Source organism: Calypte anna, chromosome 10 (assembly GCF_003957555.1).
Source record: "Calypte anna isolate BGI_N300 chromosome 10, bCalAnn1_v1.p, whole genome shotgun sequence".
Classification (NCBI taxonomy): Eukaryota; Metazoa; Chordata; class Aves; order Apodiformes; family Trochilidae; genus Calypte; species Calypte anna.
In genome coordinates, this window is record NC_044256.1 from 348955 (window position 1) to 373012 (window position 24058).

A 24058-nucleotide genomic window follows, 5' to 3' on the forward strand; every position below is an offset into this window, starting at 1 on the left:
CCTGGACCCGATGCTCGTCAACTCTCCCTCCACCGTGGTGAGCTCTCCAGGCTCTGGCGAGGTGGCTGGTGGGTGCTCCAAGTTGTGTGGAGGTGGTCAGCAGGTGCTCCAGGTTTTGGTGAAGTGGTCGGTGGGTGCTCCTGGCTCTGTGGAGGTGCTGGTGGATGCCCCGGCAACAATGTGGGCAGCAGGCTCCTGCCTTGCTCTCTTCAAGGCAGCTTAGCTGCAGGCGCTGTGTAAGCAGCCGCCTCTTTGTCACCCTCTTAATCTTTAGTGTCTGCGTGGGGACAGAGGGGGACAGGAGGAGGGGGGGGGGGGATCAATCAGCCACACGATGAAGAATTAAAAAGGTGCTGAGCCCCAGCCCTGTAACCCTAAACCCTGTGACACTCAAGCCACCCCCATCCCCCCTCCACATGCCACCACACGGGTGTCACCCTGCCACCACCTGTGCGTGTCTGTGTCCCTGGCACTGTGAGGCTGAGATTGTGGCTGAGGTGGGCAATAGGGCTTGGGACAGGGACCCCCGTATGTGTCCACCCCCACCTTAGGACCCACCAGGCCCTATAAGAGCATAAGCTCTTCGCTAAGGCGGTTAGAGGGGAATAACGAAAAGTGGTAATTAAGGGGGTAATTTCCCTGCCCACAAGTAATTAATTACCAGCCCTGATGGCAAAACCCCACCCCACATCCCCAACGCCTCTGTTTCCCCTCCCAGGGCTGCTGCTGTGGCACTGGGTGGGGGCCAGGTGGCCCCCGGCGTTACACAACCATCACTAAACCCTCGCTGTGACAGGGCAGCAGAATTTGGGATTTGAGGGCTTTAGCCACTAAACCCCCCCTGCCCAGCTCCGGGGGGTGGCACTGGCGGGTGGCCACCATCACCCAGCCTGCACTGCCCCCAGGGATGGGCCAGGGGTCTGCAGCCTGCTGTGCCCCCCTGGGGGGGGTGCTGCTGTGGGTGGCCCTGGGGGTCCCCCCTTTGTTACCTCTGCCTGCTGGGGGGCTCCATCATCCTGCATCCTCTTCCCATCCTCCTCTGCCTGCCCTATTGCTGTATTATCCCACGTGCTGCAGGGCTCCACTACCCTGCCTGCACCATGGCTCTGCCACCCTGCCTGTAGCATATCTCTACCATCCCATCTGCCCACAGTGGGACTCCAACCTTCCCTGCCTGCAGTCTATCTCCACCATCCTCCCTGCCAGCAGCATGCTCCATCCTTGACCACAGCATAGCTCTACCACCTTGCCTGCAGCCCCCGGCCCCCCCTGGGACCCCCATCCTGACCCAGATCCCTGAGAGCCACCATCTGCAGCCGCCCTCTTCCCTCAGCAGCATTATGACACTGGGCTAATGCGGTGGGACCAAGCTGTCACCTCGCCCTGCCTCTCCCTTGCCTGCTGCTGAGGTGCCTCCAGCAGCTTCAGCAGAACTTCACCCGTGGGTCAACCCACTGCCATCCCCTGGCTCCCACTGCGGGGGCTCTGGTAGCCCCATCACCCCCCGTGCCAGCCCAGCCATGGGTGCCACCAAGACCCACAGTGACACATGCTGAGTTGGCTAATTTGCCTGTCCTCTCCTGGCCGTCGGGTAAGAGGCAGCTCCACAGCAGGGATTTGGGAGCAGGATTAGTCAGGCCAACCATCTGCTGCTGGCCGATCACCACCACACCCAGGAAAGCCAATAATTCCCAAAATACGGTTTCCCACCTCGTTTCTCTGTTCCCTTTGGCAGGGTGCCGTCCCCAAAGGTGCCCTGTCCCCCCTGCTGGGGCGAGCATCCCACAAGCACCCAATCCAGGCATGGGGAGGCTCAGCCGGGGCCATTGTGGGGAGCTCTGGAGCGGGGCCGAGGCCATGGCTGTGGGGCGGGGGTGGGGGTTTGGGAGCAAACGTTAAAGCCCATGGCAGGGCCGTGACTCCGGGTGGTGACAGACGCTGGGGCAGATGCCACAGGATTACCCAGCCTAAAACCTGGGGATCTGCCCCCCTCAGCCCCTCCCGTAGCAGGCCCAGAGCATTTAATTACTAATTACTAATTACCCAAAGATGCTGGTGATGGGCCTGAGACCCGCAAGCAGGAGCAGTCCCAAAGCTCCAGCCACACTAATCCCACCGGCTGTGGGGAGCTGCAGATGCCTCTTGGCCAAGGGACATGGGGTGGGGACATGGGGTGACCTAGTGTGTCCTGACAGTGACAGCACGGGGTGGAGGGGACAGTGGGGACCATGTTGAAATGATGGACACCAAGATGGGACAAGGATCAGGAGGGGACAGTGGGGAAAAAGAGTGATGGGAATCAGGAGACATTGGGAACCAAGGGGAGATAGTGGGGAGCAGGAGGAAGTGATGGGAACTAGGAAGGAATGGTGGAGATCAGGAGGGCACAATGTAAACCTGGATGTTTTCATGGTGACCAGGAGAAAATGATGGATGCTGGAGAGCAGGTGGTGACAGCAGGGACCAGGAGAAGTTAATTGAGACCGGGAGAGGGAAACAGAGACCACTGTGGGGACCATGAGGACCAGGAGGAGGCACTGGGATACCACACAGGTGGATGAGGACCATGAGGGGATAGTGAGGACTAGGATGGGATGATGGGGAGCAGAAAAAAACACTGGTGACAAAGAAGGTCCAAGGCTACTTTAAGGGATTATGAAGACCACGAGATGATGGAGCCCTAGTAAGGATAGGAGCAGGTAGTAAGGACCAGGAGGAGTGGTGGAGACAGGCAGAGGACACTGCAAATCAGAAAGGGTGGTGAGAACCCAGAGATATATCAGGATGTGACAAGATAGACCAGGAAAAGATGGTGGGGATCAGGAGGGGCCAAGAGCAACCAGAAGAAGACACAGAGGGCTGGGGAGATAAGAGATGGCTGCAGGACTGGAAGTGGCTGGGAAGGGTTAAAGTGGCTGCCCCGCACTGAGCCGTGTCCAGGCCAGGCTCGAGTTGCAGGCCTAATTAGCTCCTGTTTATTGGTGGCTCTGTGACAAATGATGCTGTGGAGGTCACCTGATGACAGAAGGTGACAGCTCCCATGTCACCCCTCCTAAGCTCTGCCAAAGACTTCACTGACCCCTTGGTGCAAGGATTAAAGTTTCATGTGGCTCTGAAGCTGACCCCAGGCATGTGCCACCCTGGGGCCACAAGGCTTGGAACAGGCTGGTGGCTGTCCCTTGGGCCACCTTCAGGGCAAGAGGTGTTCTGGCAACAAGAGGTGTTTTGGCATCCGCTCAGTGGTGATGCATGGTGGCCTCTGGGCCATTTTGTGACACCTCTGGTATTATCCAAGGGGTTAGTTGATGAGATGTAACCCCGGGTTGGGTTTGTCTCCCTGGATGGGCTCCGTGCCACCACTGGACCGGTCGGTGTGGTCCGGCCACATTCCCGGGCATTGGTGGAGCCGTGAGCGGGTGCCAAGAGCCACCACACTACTTCAGGCAGGTTGAAAACCTGCCCCTCAGCCATCTTCAGAGCAGGAGCTGCTTGGGGAACACGGTGGAGCACAGGGACCTTGACCGTGTCCCCAAAGCAAAGAATTTGGGTTCAGCACAGACAGGAGGGTTGGAAGGTTGCCTGAAGTGGTGGCCTGCATTTTGGCTGGGCAGCATGGCACCACAATGGTCTGGGGACAGGGTGGTCCCTGAGGTGGGGCTGGGCAAGACCCCATGTCCCCAACACTCTGGACATCAAGCTTTCTCCTGGCAGATGACCCTTCTCGCCCAGGTAAAGGGGGACCTGGTGGGGAGGGATCCCCAGCTGGGTGGCACCTGGTACCCACACACCCCCCAGCTGGGATCTGCCTCGTGCTGGGGGAGGGGTGGGGTGCCCTGGGAGGTGGCTGGGGAATGGGGTGGCAGGGGTGGCAGGCAGGGGGATGTCAGCAGGGGGTGGGTGCAGGCAAGGGGGGTGCTGGCAGGGGTGGGGTGTTCAGACAGGAGGTGTGCTATCAATAGTGGGCACAGGCAGGAGGGTGCTATCAGGGGTGCATTGCATCGTTGTAGAGGTGCTATTTGGGACGTCCCCAGCTCTTCCCCCCTCTCCTCACAGGTGAGCACCCTGGTGCAGACCCTGGGCACCCCGGACGGCCCCTTCCTCCAGCCCTTCCGCTGGCTGCGCTCCTGGGTGCGGCAGGTTTGGGTGGTGGGGCCCCTGGGGACCCTGGCAGGGGGTGACAGCCCCAGGCAGGGGCTGCACCGTGACACCAGGGCCCTGGCTCCATAGTGTCACTGGGGTGACGCCGAGTATTTGCCCCTCCAGGTGAGCGCCTCCAGGCAGGTAAGTGCTGGTGTCCTCTCTGCACCACCCGTGTCACCCTAGCCCTGCCCATTCCAATGATCAGCACCTAGAGGTGGTGGTCCCTTCACAGAGTGGTCCCTATCCATGGAGGCCCAACCTTTGCCTAAGTCACTGGGTACAGGGGACACATCAGTGGATTGGTGGTGCTGGGGTATTCCTGGGGTACTGGTGGCCCTGAAACACATCTGGGTCCCCAGGCAGCAGCTGGGGTGGCAAGCACAGCAGCGTTCTTCCTCTGCGAGGGGCTGCTGGGCCAGCATTTTGACGTGGTCCCCAATGGGGTGGCCGAGCCCCAGCCTGGAGATCTCTTCCTCTTCCCTCTGGCCTCGGGGGGCCCCAGCTGGTGGTGTGCCCACACTGGTGTCTACTGTGGTGATGGGGAGATCATCCACCTGGAAGGTGAGTCACAGTAGGTGGTCAAAGCATGGGGACATCCCCATGGAAGGGACACACAGTAGAGTGTTCCCTCCATCCTGCAGGCAGCTCGGGGATGTCTCCATCTGGGATTGTGGCCAAGCACAGCAAGAGTCACCTGCTCCGGACACGGGGTCCGGCCAAGGTACTGCGGAGGAAGGGAGGGATGGATGCAGCTGCCCTGCGGCGACGGATCCGGGTGGCCATGGACCAGGAGCTGGAGTACGATGCTGTCACCTGCAACTGTGTTCACTTTGCCCTTGCTCTGCTAGGGCTGGGGCACCTCGCTGGTGCCATGGTGGGTGCTAACACCCTTGGGACCCTGAAAGCCAGCCCACCAAGCATCACCACAGACTATCTTCTCTCCCAGGTATCCCCAGCACTGCAGTGATGGAGGTGGCCGTGTGCCTGGAGAACATGCAGGGCTGGAGTATCCTTCTCCAAGGGAACAGTCTTGTGTGGTGGCTTTGCATCCCTCTTGTGCAGCAATAAATGGTTGCAGGGAGATCCTGCATCAACCCTGTTTAAGTTGTGGGTTGTTTTGAGTTTCTTTTTCATTTTATTTTCCCAGCTTACAGGAAACAACACCCTTCCTTGGCCGATCTCCAAAGGAGTGGCTGCTCTTCCCTTCTGTGGCCTCCTGAGATAAAATGACCTCTCTTTTCTTGGTGGCATTGTATTTTGAGCATCAAAAAAATATATTCCCTGAAAACTAGCTAAAGGGCCAGACCACATCTGGTTTGAGCCTTGTCACTGGTGGTGTACCCCAGGGTCAATACTGGGTCCAGCCTGGGGGTGCGTGGGAGGTCACTGCATAAAATGGATTTTTGCAGATGTCCTGCAGCTCTTCTAACTCAAAAGAGCATTTCTCAGAAGGTCTCTTGAAGGTACGTGGGAGAAACTACAAGAAACAGAGCATATCCAGGAACTCCTGCCCTCAGGTCCCAAATTTAACATTTGAAAACCATCCAGAGGCTTCTTAAGTCTCCTTTTGCTTTCGTTTTCAACCTTTCTCCACCTCCGACACACACAAAGGATAAAAGGGGTTTGGCCACAGCACACAGAACACTGACCCACCTCTCTGAGCTGCATTTCCCACAGCCCATCCTGAAGGTGCCAGCAGCCCATCACCATCACTGTCACAGAGGACAAAATGCAAAGTGGAAGTGGAAGCATGGTAAGGATGTCCCCATGTCCCCATCCCAGTGCAGGCAGCTGCCGGTGCTGCCATCACACTGCGACGCAGAGGGGGGGTGGTGAACAGGGTTGTTACTGGGATGTTTCTCAGCTGGAAGATGTGGGGCAGGATGGGTGAATTCTGCCCCAGGCAAGCCCTTGCACATGGCAGAGGCCATCCCAGGCAAGGAGGGTGGCAAGGTGGGACCCTTCCTTCTGCAAGTGGGCAGAAAAACAGCAGCACGGTCCTAATGTCTTGTTTCTGTTCCACTCTCCTGGCAGAACTCAAGCGGTGGGAGAAATAATAACCAAGCAAGCACTTTGCAGGTGTTAATGAAAACTTTCAGCGGGAGCGTGGTAAGGATAGTCCCATTCCACCCCCCCCCCCAGGGCAGGCAGCTGCCCGTGCTGCCATCACACTGCCACACAGCGTCAGGGTGGGTGATGGGGTTGGTACCAGGACATCTGCAGCTGGAACATGTGAGGCAGGATGGGTGACTTCTGCTACAGCCAAGCCCTTGCAGCTGGCAGGGGGAAGTGGCAGAGTGGGACCCTTCCTTCTGCATGCAGACAGAACAGCAGCAGCATGGTGCTGATGCCCCGTTTCTCTTCCTCTCTCCTTGCAGGCTTCAAGCAGTGGTGTAAGTAGAAGATTAGCAAGCCCTGGGCTGGCTATGTGGGAGCCTCAGGGGTTGCTGGGGGGGCTGGGGCTGGCTCTGCCACCTCTTAATCTCCCCTCCCTGGTGTGGTGTAGGAGAGGCCACGTCAGGCGCTCCATTTTCTGCTCCACAAGAGCATTCCTGAGCTTGGGGTGGTCTTTGAGGAGGTGGCAGATGATATGATTCAGACCGGGGACGTAGTGCTCTTCCCCTCGGAAGATGATCTCAACATTTTCGAACACGCAGCTGTCTACTGCTGGGACGGGGAGGTGATACACTTCCAGAGTAAGTACTTGACCTCCTGTTTGGGACGTGTCAGTGGCCCAGAGCTGGTGGTAGCAGGTGTGGTGGAAGGGACAGAGCAATAGGCAGCTCTTGGTTTTCCAGATGTGAACTATAAGACCGATGAAGGTCAGATCATCAAGGAAGGCTTCAAGGCTCTGCAAAAGAAGAGGGGGGGTTGCCAGGTTTACCGGAAAAAAGGCGGGATCAACCTTGAAGAATTCAAAACAAAAGTCAGGAAGGCAATGAACAGCGAAGCCAAATATGACTTGGGTGAAAACAACTGCATCCACTTTGCCCTCCACCTCCTGGGCTTGTTGGAATTCTACTCAGAACTGGTGAGCACAGAACTGGGTGTCAGAGCCACAATAGGCAGTTCCTGCACTCACACCCAGCCCTGTGTTTGTGTCCTGATCTCATCCCCCTTGGAGCTGGCTGTGGGTGTTGTGGACAGCAGTAGGGACAGTGAAGCCCTCTCCACATGCACACCTCTCTCTTGCAGGTGGAACCCAAAAACGATTCTTCCCCACGTTGGTCCGTGAGTATCCCCAGTTTCAGCTCTGCCTGGCAGAGCTGGGGGCTTGCTGGGAGGGCTCTGTGGTCCCCAGAGAGGGCTGGGGTGTGCAGGAAGGGTGGGGTCCCTGTGGGGAATGCAAGGTCTCCAAGTGGGCTGGTGTCTGTAGGTGGCTGGGGTTCCCAGGGAGGACTGTGGTGTCCTGAGGAGGGCTGGGTCCCCAAGATGACAGTGGTGTCCCAAGGAGGGTTTGGGGTCCACAGGAGGACGAAGTGACCCGCAGGGCTCAGCTTTCCAAAGTGGGCTGTGGATCCCTGCAGGCTGTTGAGGTCCCCAGAAGAACTGGGATCCATCTGCCAGTGCTGCTGAGGCACCCAGCCATATGGCAGGGGATCAGGGGACTTCTAGTTTTGGAGGGAGGGACCTGGGTGGGGTGGGTCCTTTCTACTTGCTGGACCTTACTTGGGGATTTATTGATTTTTTTTTCTACCTGAAGCTTTCCTGTTTGCCCTAATCACTGAAGCATCTGCCAAGAGCATCAACAACCAGGAGATAGCAATTACTATCATGGGCAAAACCAGCTCCACTGGAGGAAATTAATTTCATTAATTGCCAATCAATTCAGACTTGGAGAATGAGAAATAAAATCAAGTCTTAAAACAACTCCCGCCCATCTCTTCCTTCTTCCCAGGCTCAAATTCACTCCCAAGTTCTCAACCCCTTCCCCCTGAGTGGTGCGGAGGCACATGGAATGGGGGGGTGGGGGGGCTGGAGGGGTGGTCAGTACATCAGACGTTGTCTCTGATGCTCTTTATTTTGTCTCTGCTTCTCTTTACTGCTCACGCTCTTCCCCTGACCCAGAGTTGGGTCTCACCCATGGGACAGTCCTTCACCAACTTCTCCAACATGGTCTCTTCACCACAGGAGTCTCAGAGCCTGCCAGGAGCCAGCTGGGATGGGCTTTTTGAGAGCATCTCTCAAGGTTTTGGGGCTCTCCATGGCTCCCATCTGCCATGATAGTGGGGTGGGGGACTGTTACGATCTGAGCAATTATTTTATATTTTGATTGCGAGGAAAAACCAGCCACTACTCATAGACATCACATGAATTAACAAAAATAACAGGCTTTATGCTTTAAGTAAGTTACAAAGATTTATTTCAGGGAAAGGAGCCAACAACACCACCTTTAAAAGAAAAAACAAGCTTACAAGAGGAGTGATTTTTACATAAATTAGTCACTCTGGGGAGAGAGTTGTTAAGAAAAGAACATTTAAAACAAGCGAGCAATTAAGTCTGATCACCATTCTCTAGCCCTGGCGTCTGGGTGGGGTGGTGGGGGTGGTGTAGGACCCACCGTTCCTGCTTGGCTGCTGTTCTCTGTATTTTTTCCTGCTCCTGCCATCCCGTAGCTGAACGGGGCGGGGGGTGGGGGGGTGGGGAAGAGAGAGAGCCAGCGTTTCCTCTTTGAGTTTTTATACAGCAAAAAAGAGTACAAACTGGCAGAGATTTGCCATCCCGATAACTTGTCTTTTAATTAATTCAGTCCTTGTTACCTTGCTAAATTTATTTTCTTTGTCTTGACCACGTACCAGGAGACCTGATTAGCATTCTTATCTTTAGTCTTCTGCCAGGCATGATACAAAAGAGAAGCTAGTTAAGTTTGGGGTAAAATTTGTTAATTGAGAATAGGCTTGATATATTTTTAAAAGAGTAGGGAAAAATGTTGGCTCGAGAGATAGTTTCATATTTTCAAAGTGTTTACATCAGGGACCACTACAGCCTGAGTGCTGGAGGTACCTTCCCCGGGGGGACCAGTGTGGCACCAGTGGGTTTGGCATCCCTCTTGCACGTCAGTGAACGGTTGAACTAAGACCTTGTGCCAAGCTTGCTCGATTTGTAGTGTTTTCACTTTCACCTTCCACTTCCCAGAAACTCCTGCCTCTCTCAGGAGGACTGGAGCCTTTTTCTCACTATCCGTGGCCTCCTGAGATAAACAGATGCCTCTTTCATTCCTGTGTTTGATTTTGAGAATAAAAAACTCCCATATTCTCTGCGATGCTGGGTGGGAAGTTTTCTGGCCAAATGGCCAGACCAGTCTGGATGAAGCCCTGTCACTGGTGTTGTACCCCAGGGGTGAATACTGGGACCAGTCTGGGACTGAAGGAAGGCATCTTGGAGGTGCAGGGGGAGGCTGTCACAGATGAAATGTTTTGTCATGGTAATGATTTAGCAGCAGTTCCAAAGATCTGAATAGTAGATGGTGCAATAGTACCCATTCTGGGGTTTGTTGGAACTTGACCTTGGATTTGCTTTTGCTTACGGCTGTTCTCTGCCTTGGACACACATCAGGAGAATAAGAGTTTGGCTGCTGCATCTGATAACCCATCCCACCTGCAGAGGGTGGGGTCTTTAAGGGTGGGCTGCAGTAATGGAAAGGGCTGTGGTTTCCCCAGGAAGGATGGTGTCACCAGTAGCACAGATGTTTCCCCTTTCCCTCCCCCAGAGGGCTTGGGTCCCCAAAGACTGCTGGGGTTCCCGGGAGCCTGTGAGGTGCCCAGGAGGGCTGGGCTGCGGCTGCCAGTGCTGGCGGGCACCCAGCTCCCATGAGTGGGAAAAACAGAGCAGGGTAGGTCCTTGCCAATTGCTGGACCTTTATTGGATGCATTAATTAGGTGCTTTGTTAAATTTTGCTACCTGAAATGGGCTGATGCTCACTCTCTTCCTCAGCGCTGCATGACAGCCTGAGAGAGCTGCCATGCTGACACAGCCACTGGGGCTTGGAAGCTGCAAAGGAAAGTAAGAATTAAAATATCTGGCAAGAGCAACAATGACCTATGTATAATAAGAGTAAGAATGATATAATCTATACTAGTAGCTATAATATTTATGGTATAATTTGCTATATATATAATGATATCAATATTTATGTGGTATCTATAATATCTACACGGCTAAATAATACACCTTAATGCAATTAGATACATAATATATGGTAAGTGTATTGTATATAACACAGCATAAGTAGTATGCTGTATACCATACATTGAGTTTATGTACAGGATATGTGTTTTTTATAAGCATGTACACTATATATTATAAAACACAGACTATAATTAATATAATCTGTAATATAATGTAATGGAATGTGATATATAGTGTGTGATGCTATATAATATGTAGCTTATTGTTTAGAGTATGTAACAGAATAGAGTGTATTTTCTATGAAATATTACAGCTTAATAAGATTTGACAGAATTTTATTTGATGTGTTATAATAAATTATATGTATTGTTAAATGTATTTGTTTTAATAATTAGTTACTTAATTAATTAATAATTATGTAACTAATGTTAATTATGTATGTTAATTATTACTATGTATGTTAATAATCACTATGTTAATTATGTAACTAATTAATATGTAGAATTAGATAATCTCTGGCAATGCACGGTGGCTGTGATGCACCCTCTATCACCCCCTCCCAAGCACTACTGCTGCTGCTAACATCCCAAATTATGCCTCAGTGAGCCCAAAACCAGGGGGGACTGGAGCAGGAGAGAGGTATGGGGCGCAGGGCTGCGGACCCCTTTCAGGGACCCCCTTTGCGGAGAGCTCGGGCTGCCTGGGCGCTGTCCTCACCCCTTCCCCCGAGCTTTGCCCCCGCGGCTGGGCGCTGGGGACCCTGCTGGGGCGGTCCCGTGCCTCATGACGTCCCCACCGGTGACATCAGTGCCGTCATCCCGAAGCCCGCATCATCGGCAGCGCATCATCATCCTCCATTCCGCCGCCATGGCCGCCAGCCCGGCCTACGGGGAGGAGAAGGGGGGATCCTCCAGCCTGGGGGAACCCGAGTACGGCCACGACCCTGCCAGCGGTGGCATCTTCTCCTCCGACTACAAGAGGTGGGGACAAAAACAGGGGACAAACGAGAGGGCGGGACAAGGGACAACGGCCGAGCCCGGCGGGTGGAGGCCACCGCAGGCCTTGCCCGTGTCCGGCTGGCCCCGAACCCCGCCTCGGGGACGGGGGTGGGGACAAGGATGGGGACAAGGGACGCGGTCACGCTGTCGCAACTGCAGGCTGCAACGGCCGGGAGGGTTTTGGGAGAAAGCTGCGAGGTTTTGGAGACGGAGGGGTAGGGACTCCCACTTAACCCCCCACACTAGGGCTGGGGGAACCCCGGGCGCGATGTCCCCGGGCTCTGATGGCTCTCGAGGGCATCCCTGGATGATGGGATCCCGCCCTCCCCCACTAGGTCTCCAACAGGAAAGGGGTGGGCTCAGAAATGTCACCTCTGTGTGAGGTGGGATGCCATGGGGGGGACACGGACACAGTGACACAGACGAAGGGGGGTGTGGTCCCTGGAGGTGAGGGAACGCGAGGGTCTTGTTTTTCCCCCAGCCCTGGTAGTCGTGTCCCTTCCCCCCTCCCCCCCTCGACCTGTTGGCAGTGTCCCCTTTCTAATGCCACAGGAGTGTCCCTCTGTCTGGCAGTGTCACCACCACTACCCCTGGCAGTGTCCCCCACTCTGGCAGTGTGCCCCACCTGGACCTGCTGGCAATGTTCTCATCTCACTGTCCCTTCTCTGCGCCTCTGGCTGCATCCCCCCCCTCTGGCAGTGCCCCCTCCATCCCTGCCCCTCTGCTAGTGTTCCCTCATCCCCTACTGCCTGACAGTGTCCCCAGATCTGGCCATGACACCCCAAGTCCCACCCCTCGGGCAGTGCCCCCCAGGCTGGCAGTGTCCCATCCTCCCCCACCCCATGACCCACTGGCACTCACTCCACCTCCGGGTCCCCCCCCTTCCATGAGCCACTAACAGTTTCCCCAGTTTGGCTGGGTCCCCCCGTCCTAATCCCCTGGCAGTGTCCCCTGATCCCTGACCTGCTGGCAGCATCCTCCAGTCTGGCCAGGTCCCCTCAGTGACCTGCAATTAGTGTCCCCAGCTCTGGTACTGTCCCCTGATCCCTGCTCCTCTGGCAGTGTTCTGGCAGAATCTGGCAATGTCCCCTACCCCACTGGCACTGCCTCCCATCTGGTAGCATCCCTCAGCCCTGACCCACTGGCATCCCCCATCCCTAACACCCTGTCGCTGTCCCTGTCACCTGCATGCTGCTCTTCCTGATCCGATCCCTGCCATCTTCCCAAGCCCTAGCTGCAGGGCCGGTGTCACTCAGAACGGGACACCCCAGGGTGGCCTCATCCCCTGGGAAGGGTGTCAGCAGTACAGCTGCAACCCAACCCTAACCCCAGCATCAGGTTTCAGCCAGCAGTGCTGGGAGGAGGAGCAGGGCCACAGCCCTGCCACTGTCTTCAGGGCTACCACCCCTGGCCAGAGCCATGCTGTCCCTGCCTCCAGTGCAGAAGCTGCTACGGCAGCTACCGGGGGGGGTGGCCGGACAGCCCAAACCACCATCGGGTGGTGACACAGCTGAGGAGGTGACAAGCCCGGTGCTGGCCACCGAGGCCGGACAACCCGCCTGCTACAGCGCCCTGCGAGCTGACGAGCTGCGGCCGCTTGCCAACCCTGAGCCCGTGGTAGCCACCGGCACCAGGCCACCGCCGCGGTAAGACCCCCCCAAGGAGCCCATCAGGATCTTCCAGTCATGGTGGCTCTGGATGAGCATTGTCCCATGGGTGCCATCCCCAGCTGCTATGGGTGGCTGCCACTTTGCATGTCCCCTCTGGTTCATTTGGGACAGATGTCCCTTAGAGTGGTGACAAACAGCCTTGTTAAAGGTGGTGATGGTGGCATTTTCCCAGCCCAGGGAGGGGGCCAGGGAAGGGCTCTGTGTCGGGGTACAGAGACACATCCATGCCACCATGCCTAGGGGACAAGGGACACCCAGCCAAGCTGGACTGGTGGCCAGGATGAAGCCGGAGATGGGCACCTCTAATGTGGAGACATTCCAGGGTGACAACCACAACTGGGAGCAGACAGGATCCTCGCCCCTGTGCTCAGGATAGGGACAAAGCTGGGTGCCAGCATTGCACCCGTTCCTCCGGCTCCTCTTTCACCTAACTGTAACCCAGCTCCTGTCCCCATAAATATTGCATAGCAGAGGGTCGGGTTGCCAGCCGGCGGGGAGCAAAGAAGAGGGGTAAAAATGGGTAAAACCAGCTAAAAATGGCAAATTGGATTTAAATTTTTTTTCCCCTGGCCTGGCACAGGCATGATGACCTCAAGGAGATGCTGGACAGCAACAAGGATTCACTCAAGCTGGAGGCCATGAAGAGGATCGTGGCGGTGGGTGTTGCTGCCAGCAGTGGGGACAACCACAGGTGTTGTGTTGTGCCACACTTGTGCCCCCCACCATGCATCACGCTGCTTCTTTACCTCTTAGATGATCGCCAGGGGGAAGAATGCCTCCGATCTCTTCCCAGCTGTGGTGAAAAATGTTGCCTGTAAGAACATTGAGGTGAGAAAGGTCTTGGGTGGCCCTGCTAGAACCCATGATTGTCCCCAGGATTGGGTGCTTCCCTTTGCTGGAGGGTTTTGGGAACTGGGGAGCTTTGAGGTGGCCCCCAACACCTTCACCCCACAGGTGAAGAAGCTGGTGTATGTCTACTTGGTGCGCTACGCAGAGGAGCAACAGGACCTGGCCCTGCTCTCCATCTCCACCTTCCAGCGAGGACTGAAGGTGAGCTGGTCTGGGGACCTGAAGAGAGTGAGTAAGCCTGGGGGACAGCGAGCCCCCCCAGCCATGTTGCAGCCCCCTTCGTGTCCCCGCAGGACCCCAACCAGTTGATCCGAGCCAGCGCCCTGAGAGTTCTCTCCAGCATCCGTGTGCCCATCATTGTGCCCATCATGATGTTGGCCATCAAGGAGGCTGCCTCGGACATGTCCCCATATGTGCGCAAGACAGCTGCCCATGCCATCCCCAAGCTGTACAGGTAATGGGGGGCAGCTGCCAAATTGCAGGGAGCCAGTGCTGAGGTCTTGGGTGCAGGCAGGGACAGGCAGGGATGGTCTGCCCTGCTCTTCCTTCACAGCCTTGACTCAGACCAGAAGGACCAGCTCATCGAAGTGATTGAGAAGCTGCTGGCAGACAAGACCACGGTGAGTGTGGTAATGTCTTCCCCTCTTTAAAATGTGAGGACATGACCATCCCTGCTGACCCATCATCCTCATGGGAATATGGATGTCCCCACCAAACCGGCGTCTTTGTGGGGATGCCACCATGCCTATCCAGCTTCATTACAGGGGTGTAGCCATCCCTACTGAGCCTGCATCCTCATGGAGATGCCACCATCCCCACCAAACTGGCATCCTCACGGAGATGCTGCCACCCTGAGAAGTCACCCCGGGCTTTCCTTCCCCAGCTGGTAGCTGGCAGTGTGGTGATGGCATTTGAGGAGGTCTGCCCAGAGCGCATCGACCTCATCCACAAGAACTACCGCAAGCTCTGCAACCTGCTCATTGATGTGGAGGAGTGGGGGCAGGTGGTCATCATCAACATGCTGACCCGCTACGCACGCACCCAGTTCCTCAGCCCCAACCAGAACGTGAGTCCTGGAGCCTTGGAGTGCTCCAGAAACCTGGGGTGCTTTGGGTGCCACTGGGGAGGTGGGGTGAAGGACAGTGCCGGTGCGGGGTATGAAATGTCCCACCTGCTGGCAGGAGTCCTTGCTGGAGGAGAGTGCTGAGAAGGCTTTCTATGGCTCTGAGGAGGAGGATGCCAAGGATGCCAAGGCAGAGGCAGCCTCCCTGGCCAAGCGCAAGCCCTACGTCATGGACCCCGACCACCGCCTGCTCCTGCGCAACACCAAGCCCCTACTCCAGAGCCGCAATGCCGCGGTGAGCCCCCTGTTCCAGCCCTGTCCATCCCATGAGACCACCAGTGGTGTCCCGCAACCCGGGCTCACGATGACCCCACCAGCCACAGAGCCACCAGGGTGTTTGAGGGACACCCACAGATGGGCTTCCATAAGGATGGGCTTCCTCTGGGTGCTGCTGGGTGGGATTCTGGGGGACACAGCCATCTCTGGGGTATCCCCACACCCACTGAGTGATGCTCGAGTGCCTCCCTGCAGGTGGTGATGGCTGTGGCACAACTTTACTTCCACCTGGCACCCAAGGCAGAGGTTGGCGTCATTGCCAAGGCACTGGTGCGGCTCCTGCGGAGTCACAGGTCTGTCACACCCAGGTTGAGGTGCTCCCCTACCCCAGCACCCTGGTTGCTGGGACCCATGGGGAACCTCAAGACCTTGGGAGAGACCCCCTGACCTTTTGGCTCCCCAGATACGGGGTTGTCAGTGTCATGGTGGCACCAGCCTGGAAGTGGGCCCTGCCCCACTGACGGTGGTGCCCTCTTTGTCCCCATAGTGAGGTGCAGTATGTGGTGCTGCAGAACGTGGCCACCATGTCCATCAAACGGCGGGTGAGTCTCAGACACTGCGTGTGGGGCAGAATTGGCCCTCCAGAGTGGAATGAGGGTTATCCAGTGGGGTCACCGGGGCCAGCTGCCTGCAGGTGGCCTCAGTGAGGTGGAGACAGGGATGGCACTAACGCTGCTGGCTCTGCATGCAGGGGATGTTTGAGCCCTACCTGAAGAGCTTCTACATCCGCTCCACAGACCCTACACAGATCAAGATCCTCAAGGTGAGTTGCAAACACCCAGCAGAACCCATCACTGGTGGTTTTGAGGCTTCATGGAGCACTGCGCTGTGGGGCAACTGTCCTTTATGCCCTGAAGCCAGGATGACAGCAAGAATCCTGTGCCCTGGCACCAGGCCTTCATGCTGCCCCTTTTTTTCCTCTTTCCCACAGCTGGAGGTCCTCACCAACCTGGCCAATGAGACCAACATCTCCACCATCCTGCGGGAGTTCCAGGTATGCCGTGCCACTCTGGAATGGCTCTGGGTGCCAAAACACCATCGTGGAGGGGACAGAGAGACAGCAGGAGTGGGCTGAGGCCATGCCAACACTATTGGTGGCTCCAGAGACCCCTGCCATATGGGGGGATGCCCAGCACCAGCATATGGGTGACTCATCACACGTCCCCCCATGCCTGCACAGACCTACATCCGTAGCATGGACAAGGACTTTGTGGCAGCCACCATCCAGGCCATCGGGCGCTGCGCCACCAACATCGGGAAGGTGCGGGACACCTGCCTCAACGGCCTGGTCCAGCTCCTCTCCAACCGGGATGGTGAGCATGATGGTGGGGGGCATGATGGTGAGCATGATTGCTCTCGGGGCAGGACCCTGCTGAGGATGGGTCTCTGCCCGCAGAGCTGGTGGTGGCTGAATCTGTGGTGGTCATCAAAAAGCTGCTGCAGATGCAGCCAGCCCAACATAGTGAGATCATCAAGCATATGGCCAAGCTCACTGACAACATCCAGGTGAGTCGGGGCGTCGGGTGACCCTCTGGGAGCAGGGGGGGAGGCAGCAGTGCCATGTGCCCGGGGGCATTTTGCAGGTGCCGATGGCACGGGCCAGCATCTTGTGGCTCATTGGCGAATACTGTGAGCATGTGCCCAAGATTGCGCCCGACGTGCTACGCAAGATGGCCAAGTCCTTCACCAATGAAGAGGACATCGTCAAGTTGCAGGTCATCAATCTGGCAGCTAAGCTCTACCTGACCAACTCCAAGCAGGTACCAGGGATGTGGGCCCATAGCATGCCTCAGTTTCCTCACTGGGGAGGAAGAGGCTGGCCCTGAGCACCTCTCCTGGCGCAGAGCAAGCTGCTGACCCAGTACGTCCTCAACTTGGCCAAGTATGACCAGAATTACGACATCCGTGACCGAGCTCGATTCATCCGCCAGCTCATTGTGCCCACTGAGAAGAGTGGGGCCCTCAACAAGTATGCCAAGAAGCTCTTCCTGGCCCAAAAACCAGCTCCAATCTTGGAGTCCTCCTTCAAAGGTACCCACCCCCAGACACAAGGCATGGGGATACAGCACGAGCTGTGCCCAAAGTGCTGCACAGCTGTCCCCAATCTGCTACCACCTCTCACCCCACTGTAGATCGTGACCATTTCCAGCTGGGCTCCCTGTCCCACCTGCTTAACGCCAAGGCCGTGGGCTACCAGGAGCTGCCTGACTGGCCAGATGAAGCCCCTGACCCCTCTGTGAGGAACGTGGAGGTGTGTGGAGAACCCCAGGCTGCTCGGGTGCATGGTGAGGCCAAGGTGGGGGCACTGTTTTAAGGTCTCAGGAGAGCCCCCAGAAAGTGCCCAGGTGCTGCTCATACGCCCCATGTCCCCTCTCTGGTGTCCACACACCTGCTTGAGGACAGAAGGAGGACAGGGGCTGCTATTTGGATCCCCCATCCATGGGAGTAGCCTCACTCCACCAACCCTGTGCTGGCAGGTTCCTGAGTGGACCAAGTGCACCAGCCGGGAAAAAAGGAAGGAGAAGGTGGAGAAGCCTTTCTACTCTGACTCTGAGGGAGAGTCAGGGCCCACAGAGTCAGCAGACAGTGGTAAGGACCCGGTGGCAAGACTCCATGGGGCAGGAGCAACTGTGGCAGGGACATTAGGCAGGTGCCACCACGGTGGGGGCATCTGGCAGCGGGGTCATCTCATTGTGGTGGGGGAATGTGGGGGTGCAGTGGAGGGATGTGAAGATGTGGCTTGGGATGCAGAGGAGTGGCAGCAGGAGGATGTGGGAATGAAGTGGAGATGCAGTAGGAGGCTCTGGAGATGAAGTGAGATGCAGTGGGGGGTGCAAAGATGCAGCAATACACAGGGGATGCAGTGGGGATGCAGCGGGGATGCAGCAGTGTGTGTAAGGACACAGTGGGAGGATGGGGGAGTGCAGTGGGATGCAGTGGGAGGGTGGGGGGTGCAATGGGATGCAGCAGGGCTAAGCTGTGCCCCCCACAGAGCCTGAGTCCTCCAGTGAGGAGAGTGGCAGCAGCAGCAGCTCTGGCAGCTCCAGCTCTGGCAGTGAGGAGGAGGAAGAGGAAGAGGAAGAGGAGGAGGAAGGCAGCAGGGAGCAGTCAGAGGACAAAGAAGAGGAGGAGGAGGAGGAGGAGGAAAAGAGGAACAAGAGGAAGGCGAAGGAAGGCTCCCAGAAGGCAGCGCTAGGGAGCATGGGCAGGTATCCCCAGGGAAAGCAAGCTTCCCCAGCTGAACCCCACTGTGCCCCCCCTGAGCTGGACTCTTCCTGCAGCCCCAGTGAGGAGGAGGAGGGGGGAGGGAGGAAGGCCAAGAAGAAGGCTGCATCGCAGGGGAGGAAGAGCCATGCCGAAACATCATCAGAGGAGGCCAGTGCCTCTGAGAGCAGCTCCTCTGGCTCTGACTCGGGCTCCGAAGCAGAGGCCAAGCGGAGGAAGACGGTGAGGGCCGGGCTGGGCTGGGGGGGCAGCAGGGGGGGGGCCAAGTCCCCCAGTCACACCCCCCATCTCTGTCCTCTTGCAGCCCCCCAGCAGCAGGGCTGGCCCCAAGGAAATCTCCCTACTCGACCTGGATGACTGTGAGTGACTGCCCAGGGCACATGGGATGGCTGTCGAGCAGGCACTAGGGAAACTGAGGCACAGGCACTTGTCCCAGTGGGTCCAGGGTCCCACAGGTCTTTCAGAAGCTGCTGAGCTGGGACAAGGACCCATGGGGTAAACGGTCCTTGTCTCCAGAGGGACAAAACAGCTGTGCCAGTAAGGCAGTCCCTGTTGGGGCTGTCCCCATGGGTTTATGCTACTGGGTTTGTCCCACGGGGGTTGTTGCTCACCAGAAGTCTGTTAACCCTTTCCTCCCTCATCCCCACAGTCACTCCCCCTCCTCCCCAGCCTGTCCCCTCCAGCAGCATTGTCTCCACCAGCCTGGTGACCGACCTGGAGGGCCTCACGCTCACTGACACCTCCTTGGCACCTGCCGTGAGTGTTCCCAGCATCCTTCTGAGGGGACTCCTGGGATCCCTGCCACCCACGGGGGCCACAGGGAGCTGGTCGCCAGCTGACACCAGTCCCTGGGTCCCTGGCAGCTGCTGAGCCCGGCGTTTGGTGCGGTGAGGACCTACGAGCTGCTGCACCGCATGGCAGGTGAGGGGCTCTCGGTCGAGTACTGCTTCAGCCGCCGGCCCTTCCCGGGGGACCCCCACATGGTGGCTGTCCAGATCCAGATCTCCAACAACACCGATGCTGAGGTGAAGAGCCTGCGGGTCAGCGAGCCCAAGCCACTCTCTGGCATGCGGATCCAGGAGTTTCCTGAGATTGGTACGGCGTGGCAATGGGGGTGGGGACAGGGATGGGGACAGGGACAGGGGTTGGTTGGTGGAGGGAATGTGGGACACGGTGGTAGCCGTGTGGTTTCAGAGCGCCTGGCACCCGGGGACACAGCCAGCGTGGTGATGGGCATTGACTTCTGCGACTCCACCCAGGCGGCAAACTTCCAGCTGTGGTGAGTGCCTGGCACTGGGCAGGAAGGGACGGGTGTCCCACGGGATGGGGACAGGGTGGGGTGCTCCAGGGATGGGGGACAGAAGAGCAGGGTGACAGTGCATCAGGTGATGGGAGAAGTGGGATGGCCATCAACATCCCTCCAGAAGACATGGAGCATCAGGGCACGGGTGACATCCAGACAATATATGGGGTACTTCAGAGGACAGCAAGACCAACATCCTTCTAGAGGATGGAGGACAGCATCAGAGGCTCCGGGGGATAGTTGGACAAGGTCCCTCTGTGGAGTAGGGGACAGCAGGATGGATACCAGAGTCCTTTCAGAAAAGGGGGAACACCAGGATGTGGTGTCAGGATGAGCATGGTGTGGTTGGGGGACAGCAGGACTGTCCCAGCACTGGGGTCCCTGCAGGGAAAAAGGAAGAAACAGCAGTCCTAGGCCCATTTTGAACAGATTCCCTCTATTCCTGAGGCCTTTTGTGCCTTAGTTTCTCTCCAACCACCCACTGCCCAGGGCAGGGATGGGAAGTGGGATCCAGAGGCACATTTTGAATATGTGCCCCCCTCACCTGCCTGTCTCCCCAGCACCCACACACGCCACTTCTACGTCTCCATTCAGCCGCCCGTGGGGGAGCTCATGGCCCCTGTCTTCATGAGTGAGAACGAGTTCAAGAAGGAGCAGGGTGAGTGGGGGACGGGGACAGGGACAAGGTGGTGCACAGCCACCCACCACCTCAGAGACACTGCTCACCCCACCTTTTGTCCCCTCTGCCGCCCTTGCTGTGGCCCTAGAGCACCTCACATGGCTGGGTGAGGGTAAGTGGCCACTTGGCAGGCCCCTAGACTAGCACTGCTCCCCTTGTCCCCCCTCCTGCGGGCTGGGGTGACCACCCTGGTGCCAGAGCAGCCCTGCTGGGTCCCCATGGAGGGCTCCTGCCACCCCTGGTGCTCCCACACCATGTTCAGTGAGTGATGGGAACAGCCTGGCTCCATGTCCCCATGCTCCTGGAGCTGCAGCATCCCTCCTGCCTGGGCCCCCCAGGTGGGGGTCTGTGCTGAGGTAGTGGGTGCTTGGTGCCCTGCAGTACCCAGCCCTTGCCCTGCTGGAGAACAGAGGAGCCTGTGCCTAGGGACATCATTGCTGCCCTCACACAAGGCTGTGGGGACAAACCCAGAAAGGGTCACAGAGGGTTTTCCCAAATCCATCTCTGCCAGGCTGGAGAGGAACAAACAGGGCAGTCAGACTGGGATGTCACAGGGTCCTAGGGGCTTCGTTTGGGGATGGTAAAGTGGGGCCTGGCAGGGAAATGGCTCCTGGGTATGTGGCCAGAGACAGGCAGGTGCCTCTCCTGCCTGCTCCAGGGAAGCTGATGGGCATGAGTGAGATCACAGAGAAACTGACACTGTCTGAGAAATGCTGCAGTGACCACACCATCGTCCAGCAAGTGACCTCAGCTGCCAATGTGGGCCGCGTGCCCTGCGGTGCCGACAACGAGTACAGGTAGCTGGGTCCCCACACTGTGACCAAGCAGGCACTGTCACCTCTCCCTTCCCACCCAAATCACAGAGGTGACACTCAGGGCTTCCTTTACCGCAAGGAGCCTGCGTTGGCCCACATGTGATGGTGGCTGTGGGTGGCAGATGCCTATTCCCCACTGGAGCATTCTGGGGGATGGAAGGGTGACAGGAAGGTGACAGCTCATACTGAAGCCCTGTGTGTGCCACTGGGCAGGTTCGCAGCCAAGACGGTGACCAGCGGGAGCCTGGTGCTCATCACCCTGGAGCGGCGGCAGGGCGCTGCGGCACAGCTGACCGTCAACAGTGAGAAGATGGTTATCGGCACCATGCTGGTGAAGGACATTGTCCAGGCCCTGGCACAGTGACAGCCAGGCCCTGCCACAGCCCTGCCCTCCCACCCCCCTCTGCCCTACACTGCTCCCTGAGATACTCCCTGCCCCAATTTCTGCTGGGTTATTCCCTGCCTCGCTCCCCACGGGGGTGGCAGGCAGCACCCCCAGGTGCTTCACTGCTGGGAGGAAGGAGCGGGACGGGGCCGATGGGACCAAGGACTATGTTCTGCTTGGAGGGGCTGCAGCAGTTCCTGCCCCCAGTTCCTCACCACTGTCTCTCAGTGTAACCCTTATTTATTATGGTCAGGATCTCCCAATAAAGCTCATTTCAAACCCACTTCCTTCTCCTCCTCTGCTCTGTGTGCACAGCCTCAAATCTGCCAGCATTCCCAGGACAGCAACAGGGAACATCAGGGGATCAGCCATCCCTTGGACAGCTGGGGACATGAGTCCCCCAGCGATGCAACTGATTGAATGGGGTGGCTTCTCACTCTTGGAGAAAACCTGGCACTGACACAGACATCGCAGGGTCGGGATAAACCCCTCTGGGACTCAGTAGAGAGCAGGAGGTGTTTGGTCACAATCAGGGATCTGAGGAGTTGTGGAGGTTTCTAGCTATTTATTCAAAGTAGAATTGCTCACAATTTGACCACAGAAATGCCCACTACATCAGGGCTGGCTCTATTCTGCAGTGTCACTGGAAGGATTCCTGGAACTGGCTCTGGAAGGCTTTCATCTCCTAACTGGGAAGGCAAATAAAAAAGGCATTTTCTAATAAATAAATTTTTTAATAAATAAAAAAGACATCTCCCATTATGGGTTGGGTGGGTTTTAAGAGAGCCCCAGTTCTACCATTCTAAAGCCACAGCCTGGTGGGGAGTCAGGCCCAGCACTGGAGCCAGAGGATGAGCAAAGGACACACAGGAAGGCCTTGAACCCCAAATGCAACTGCAAAAAGGATGAGAGGCTTCCTGCTTTTTTTCAGCACATGGGTAGAAGACAGGGGGAAAAAGAAAAAAAAACCACACCACCTTATATTTGTACTTGCTGCTGAGGAAACACTGCACAAAGCAGTACCACCACCAGTCACTGGGAGTCAAGCAGGTCACAACCTCACCGCCTGGGGCTCAGCTGAAGCCAGGAGGTGGTGGTGCCTTCACCACCCCATTCCCCTTGGGGGAAGGCGGCAGTCTGAACCCACGGGTGTCCGCTTTCCCTTGGGGGGGGGGGGCGGGTACCCCACAGCTCCTCGCGGCTCCCACGCGTCCCGGAGCCACCACGCACCCACCCGCGCGCCCGCCGGGAAGGGGGCGGGACAAGGCCGGGGTGTGGCACGGCACGCGATGGGCGGGCACGCGAGGTGGGGGGGAATGGGGGTAGCGCATGCGCCGAGGCCCTTCCCATTCAGCCCCCCCCCCCCCATCCTCTCTTCCACACCCCCCCTCCCCAGCCACATAAAAGCCAGCGGGGTCGGACAAATCCGCCCCGCTGCCTTCGTTTCCCCTCTCTCCGGGACCGTTAGTGTATGCCATGGCCTTTCCGCAGGTAAACGAGGGGGGGGATGGGGGGGGAGATGAAGGAGGGACACGTGGCGGAGGTGCCGGTGCTTCACGGATGCGAGGGAAGGGGGCGCGGTCCCTTTAAGGCCGCCCCCTCACGTGGTGTCACACGGTGCGCGGCGGGAAGGGGGAGGGGGGGGGGGAAGAGCGCTGAGGTGATTTCCCGCCTTTTTTCCTCGGGAGCGGTCGCTCCGTCACTCCGGGGCCGCACTCGGGGTGGAGGGGGCTCTAGCGGGGGCTTAGCTCCTGCTCGGGTCCCCTCCGCCCCGAGTCCGATCCCCCCGCGTGCTGCTGCCCAGCTGAACCCAATTAGCGCTCATTGCAGCTGATGAACTGAGGGTGTGTGGCAGCTGGAGCTGGTTTGTGAGGAGTCTTGAGGTGCTGGTTGCTTTGCTTGTGAGTTTTCTGGGCTGGAACGGTCTCCTTCAAACTAATTAAAAGCTTTAGTTTGCTTGGAGGAGGTGCTGAAAGGGGCATCTCATTTCCCAAGTTGCTCCGGTAGTAGCTTCAAAGCATTTGGTGCCTCCCCTGGAATAGGCGTTAAAACAGGGAAGCTAGTTTAAAAAATAAGAGTTGGTAAATGAGATGCTGTTCTGAGGTCAGTGCGACTGTGTAACAAGAACATAAAAAACCCCTTTCCTGGTTCCAGCCAGGTGCTTTCAAGACCCTTTCAGCAGGGAGTGAGCTCATGACCAAAAAAAATACAGCAAGGAAAAAAAAGTCTTTTAGAGTTGCTTTTGATCAAAGTATGGATCCCTCTTGTTTTGTTTTTATATGAAACTGACATGTTAACAGCATCTTAAATTTTGTCTTGGGCATTAAGGTTCTCTTGGCTGCAGCTACAGCGCTGAGAGCCCCTTTGGGGCATCAACAGTGCTGCTGCAGTGGGGCTGCTACAAAAGGTGTGAAAAGCAAAGGCAGAGTTGGAGCTGAGGTGGGTGAGCCCTGTGTGCTCTACAGC

General features: G+C 57.1%; 2 protein-coding genes across 7 annotated transcripts; both read left to right on the plus strand.

Annotated features, from left to right (window-relative positions):
• Positions 1 to 2517: 2517 nt before the first annotated feature.
• On the plus strand, positions 2518 to 5134 carry LOC103525862. The gene is made up of 6 exons (XM_030457170.1): positions 2518 to 2577; positions 4054 to 4137; positions 4228 to 4281; positions 4500 to 4701; positions 4782 to 5014; positions 5087 to 5134. Exons 1-6 carry the CDS (start codon positions 2518 to 2520, stop codon positions 5105 to 5107), a joined length of 654 nt encoding a protein of 217 aa, XP_030313030.1. The 3' UTR covers positions 5108 to 5134.
• Positions 5135 to 11090: 5956 nt separating this feature from the next.
• On the plus strand, positions 11091 to 21875 carry AP3B2 (adaptor related protein complex 3 subunit beta 2). 6 transcript variants are annotated; one of them, XM_008505623.2, is made up of 27 exons: positions 11091 to 11249; positions 13518 to 13593; positions 13691 to 13765; positions 13892 to 13987; positions 14080 to 14240; positions 14340 to 14406; positions 14670 to 14852; positions 14968 to 15144; positions 15381 to 15478; positions 15673 to 15727; positions 15877 to 15948; positions 16117 to 16179; positions 16366 to 16498; positions 16582 to 16691; positions 16769 to 16945; positions 17030 to 17216; positions 17318 to 17436; positions 17663 to 17774; positions 18178 to 18394; positions 18467 to 18632; positions 18715 to 18769; positions 19060 to 19166; positions 19274 to 19505; positions 19605 to 19689; positions 20274 to 20371; positions 21051 to 21189; positions 21421 to 21875. In XM_008505623.2, exons 1-27 carry the CDS (start codon positions 11137 to 11139, stop codon positions 21569 to 21571), a joined length of 3324 nt encoding a protein of 1107 aa, XP_008503845.1. In that variant the 5' UTR covers positions 11091 to 11136; the 3' UTR covers positions 21572 to 21875. The 6 variants fall into 6 exon arrangements, with proteins under 6 accessions (XP_008503845.1, XP_030313239.1, XP_030313240.1 ...); XM_030457378.1 differs by lacking the exon at positions 11091 to 11249 and adding an exon at positions 12687 to 12913; XM_030457379.1 differs by lacking the exons at positions 19605 to 19689; positions 21421 to 21875 and having other exon boundaries at positions 11132 to 11249; positions 21051 to 21134.
• The last annotated feature ends 2183 nt before the right edge of the window (positions 21876 to 24058 follow it).

Bases quoted from the DNA above. Each gene is read 5' to 3' on its own strand.
- LOC103525862 (XM_030457170.1), top strand. From the start codon at position 2,518: ATGAGGACCAGGAGGAGGCACTGGGATACCACACAGGTGGATGAGGAC. The intron at 2,578-4,053 runs GTGAGGACTAGG...CTCTCCTCACAG, and splicing joins ATGAGGACCATGAGGGGATA to GTGAGCACCCTGGTGCAGAC. The intron at 5,015-5,086 runs GTGGGTGCTAAC...CTTCTCTCCCAG, and splicing joins GGCACCTCGCTGGTGCCATG to GTATCCCCAGCACTGCAGTG.
- AP3B2 (XM_030457378.1), top strand. From the start codon at position 12,687: ATGCTGTCCCTGCCTCCAGTGCAGAAGCTGCTACGGCAGCTACCGGGG. The intron at 19,167-19,273 runs GTGAGTGTTCCC...GGTCCCTGGCAG, and splicing joins ACACCTCCTTGGCACCTGCC to CTGCTGAGCCCGGCGTTTGG. The intron at 19,690-20,273 runs GTGAGTGCCTGG...CTGTCTCCCCAG, and splicing joins GCGGCAAACTTCCAGCTGTG to CACCCACACACGCCACTTCT.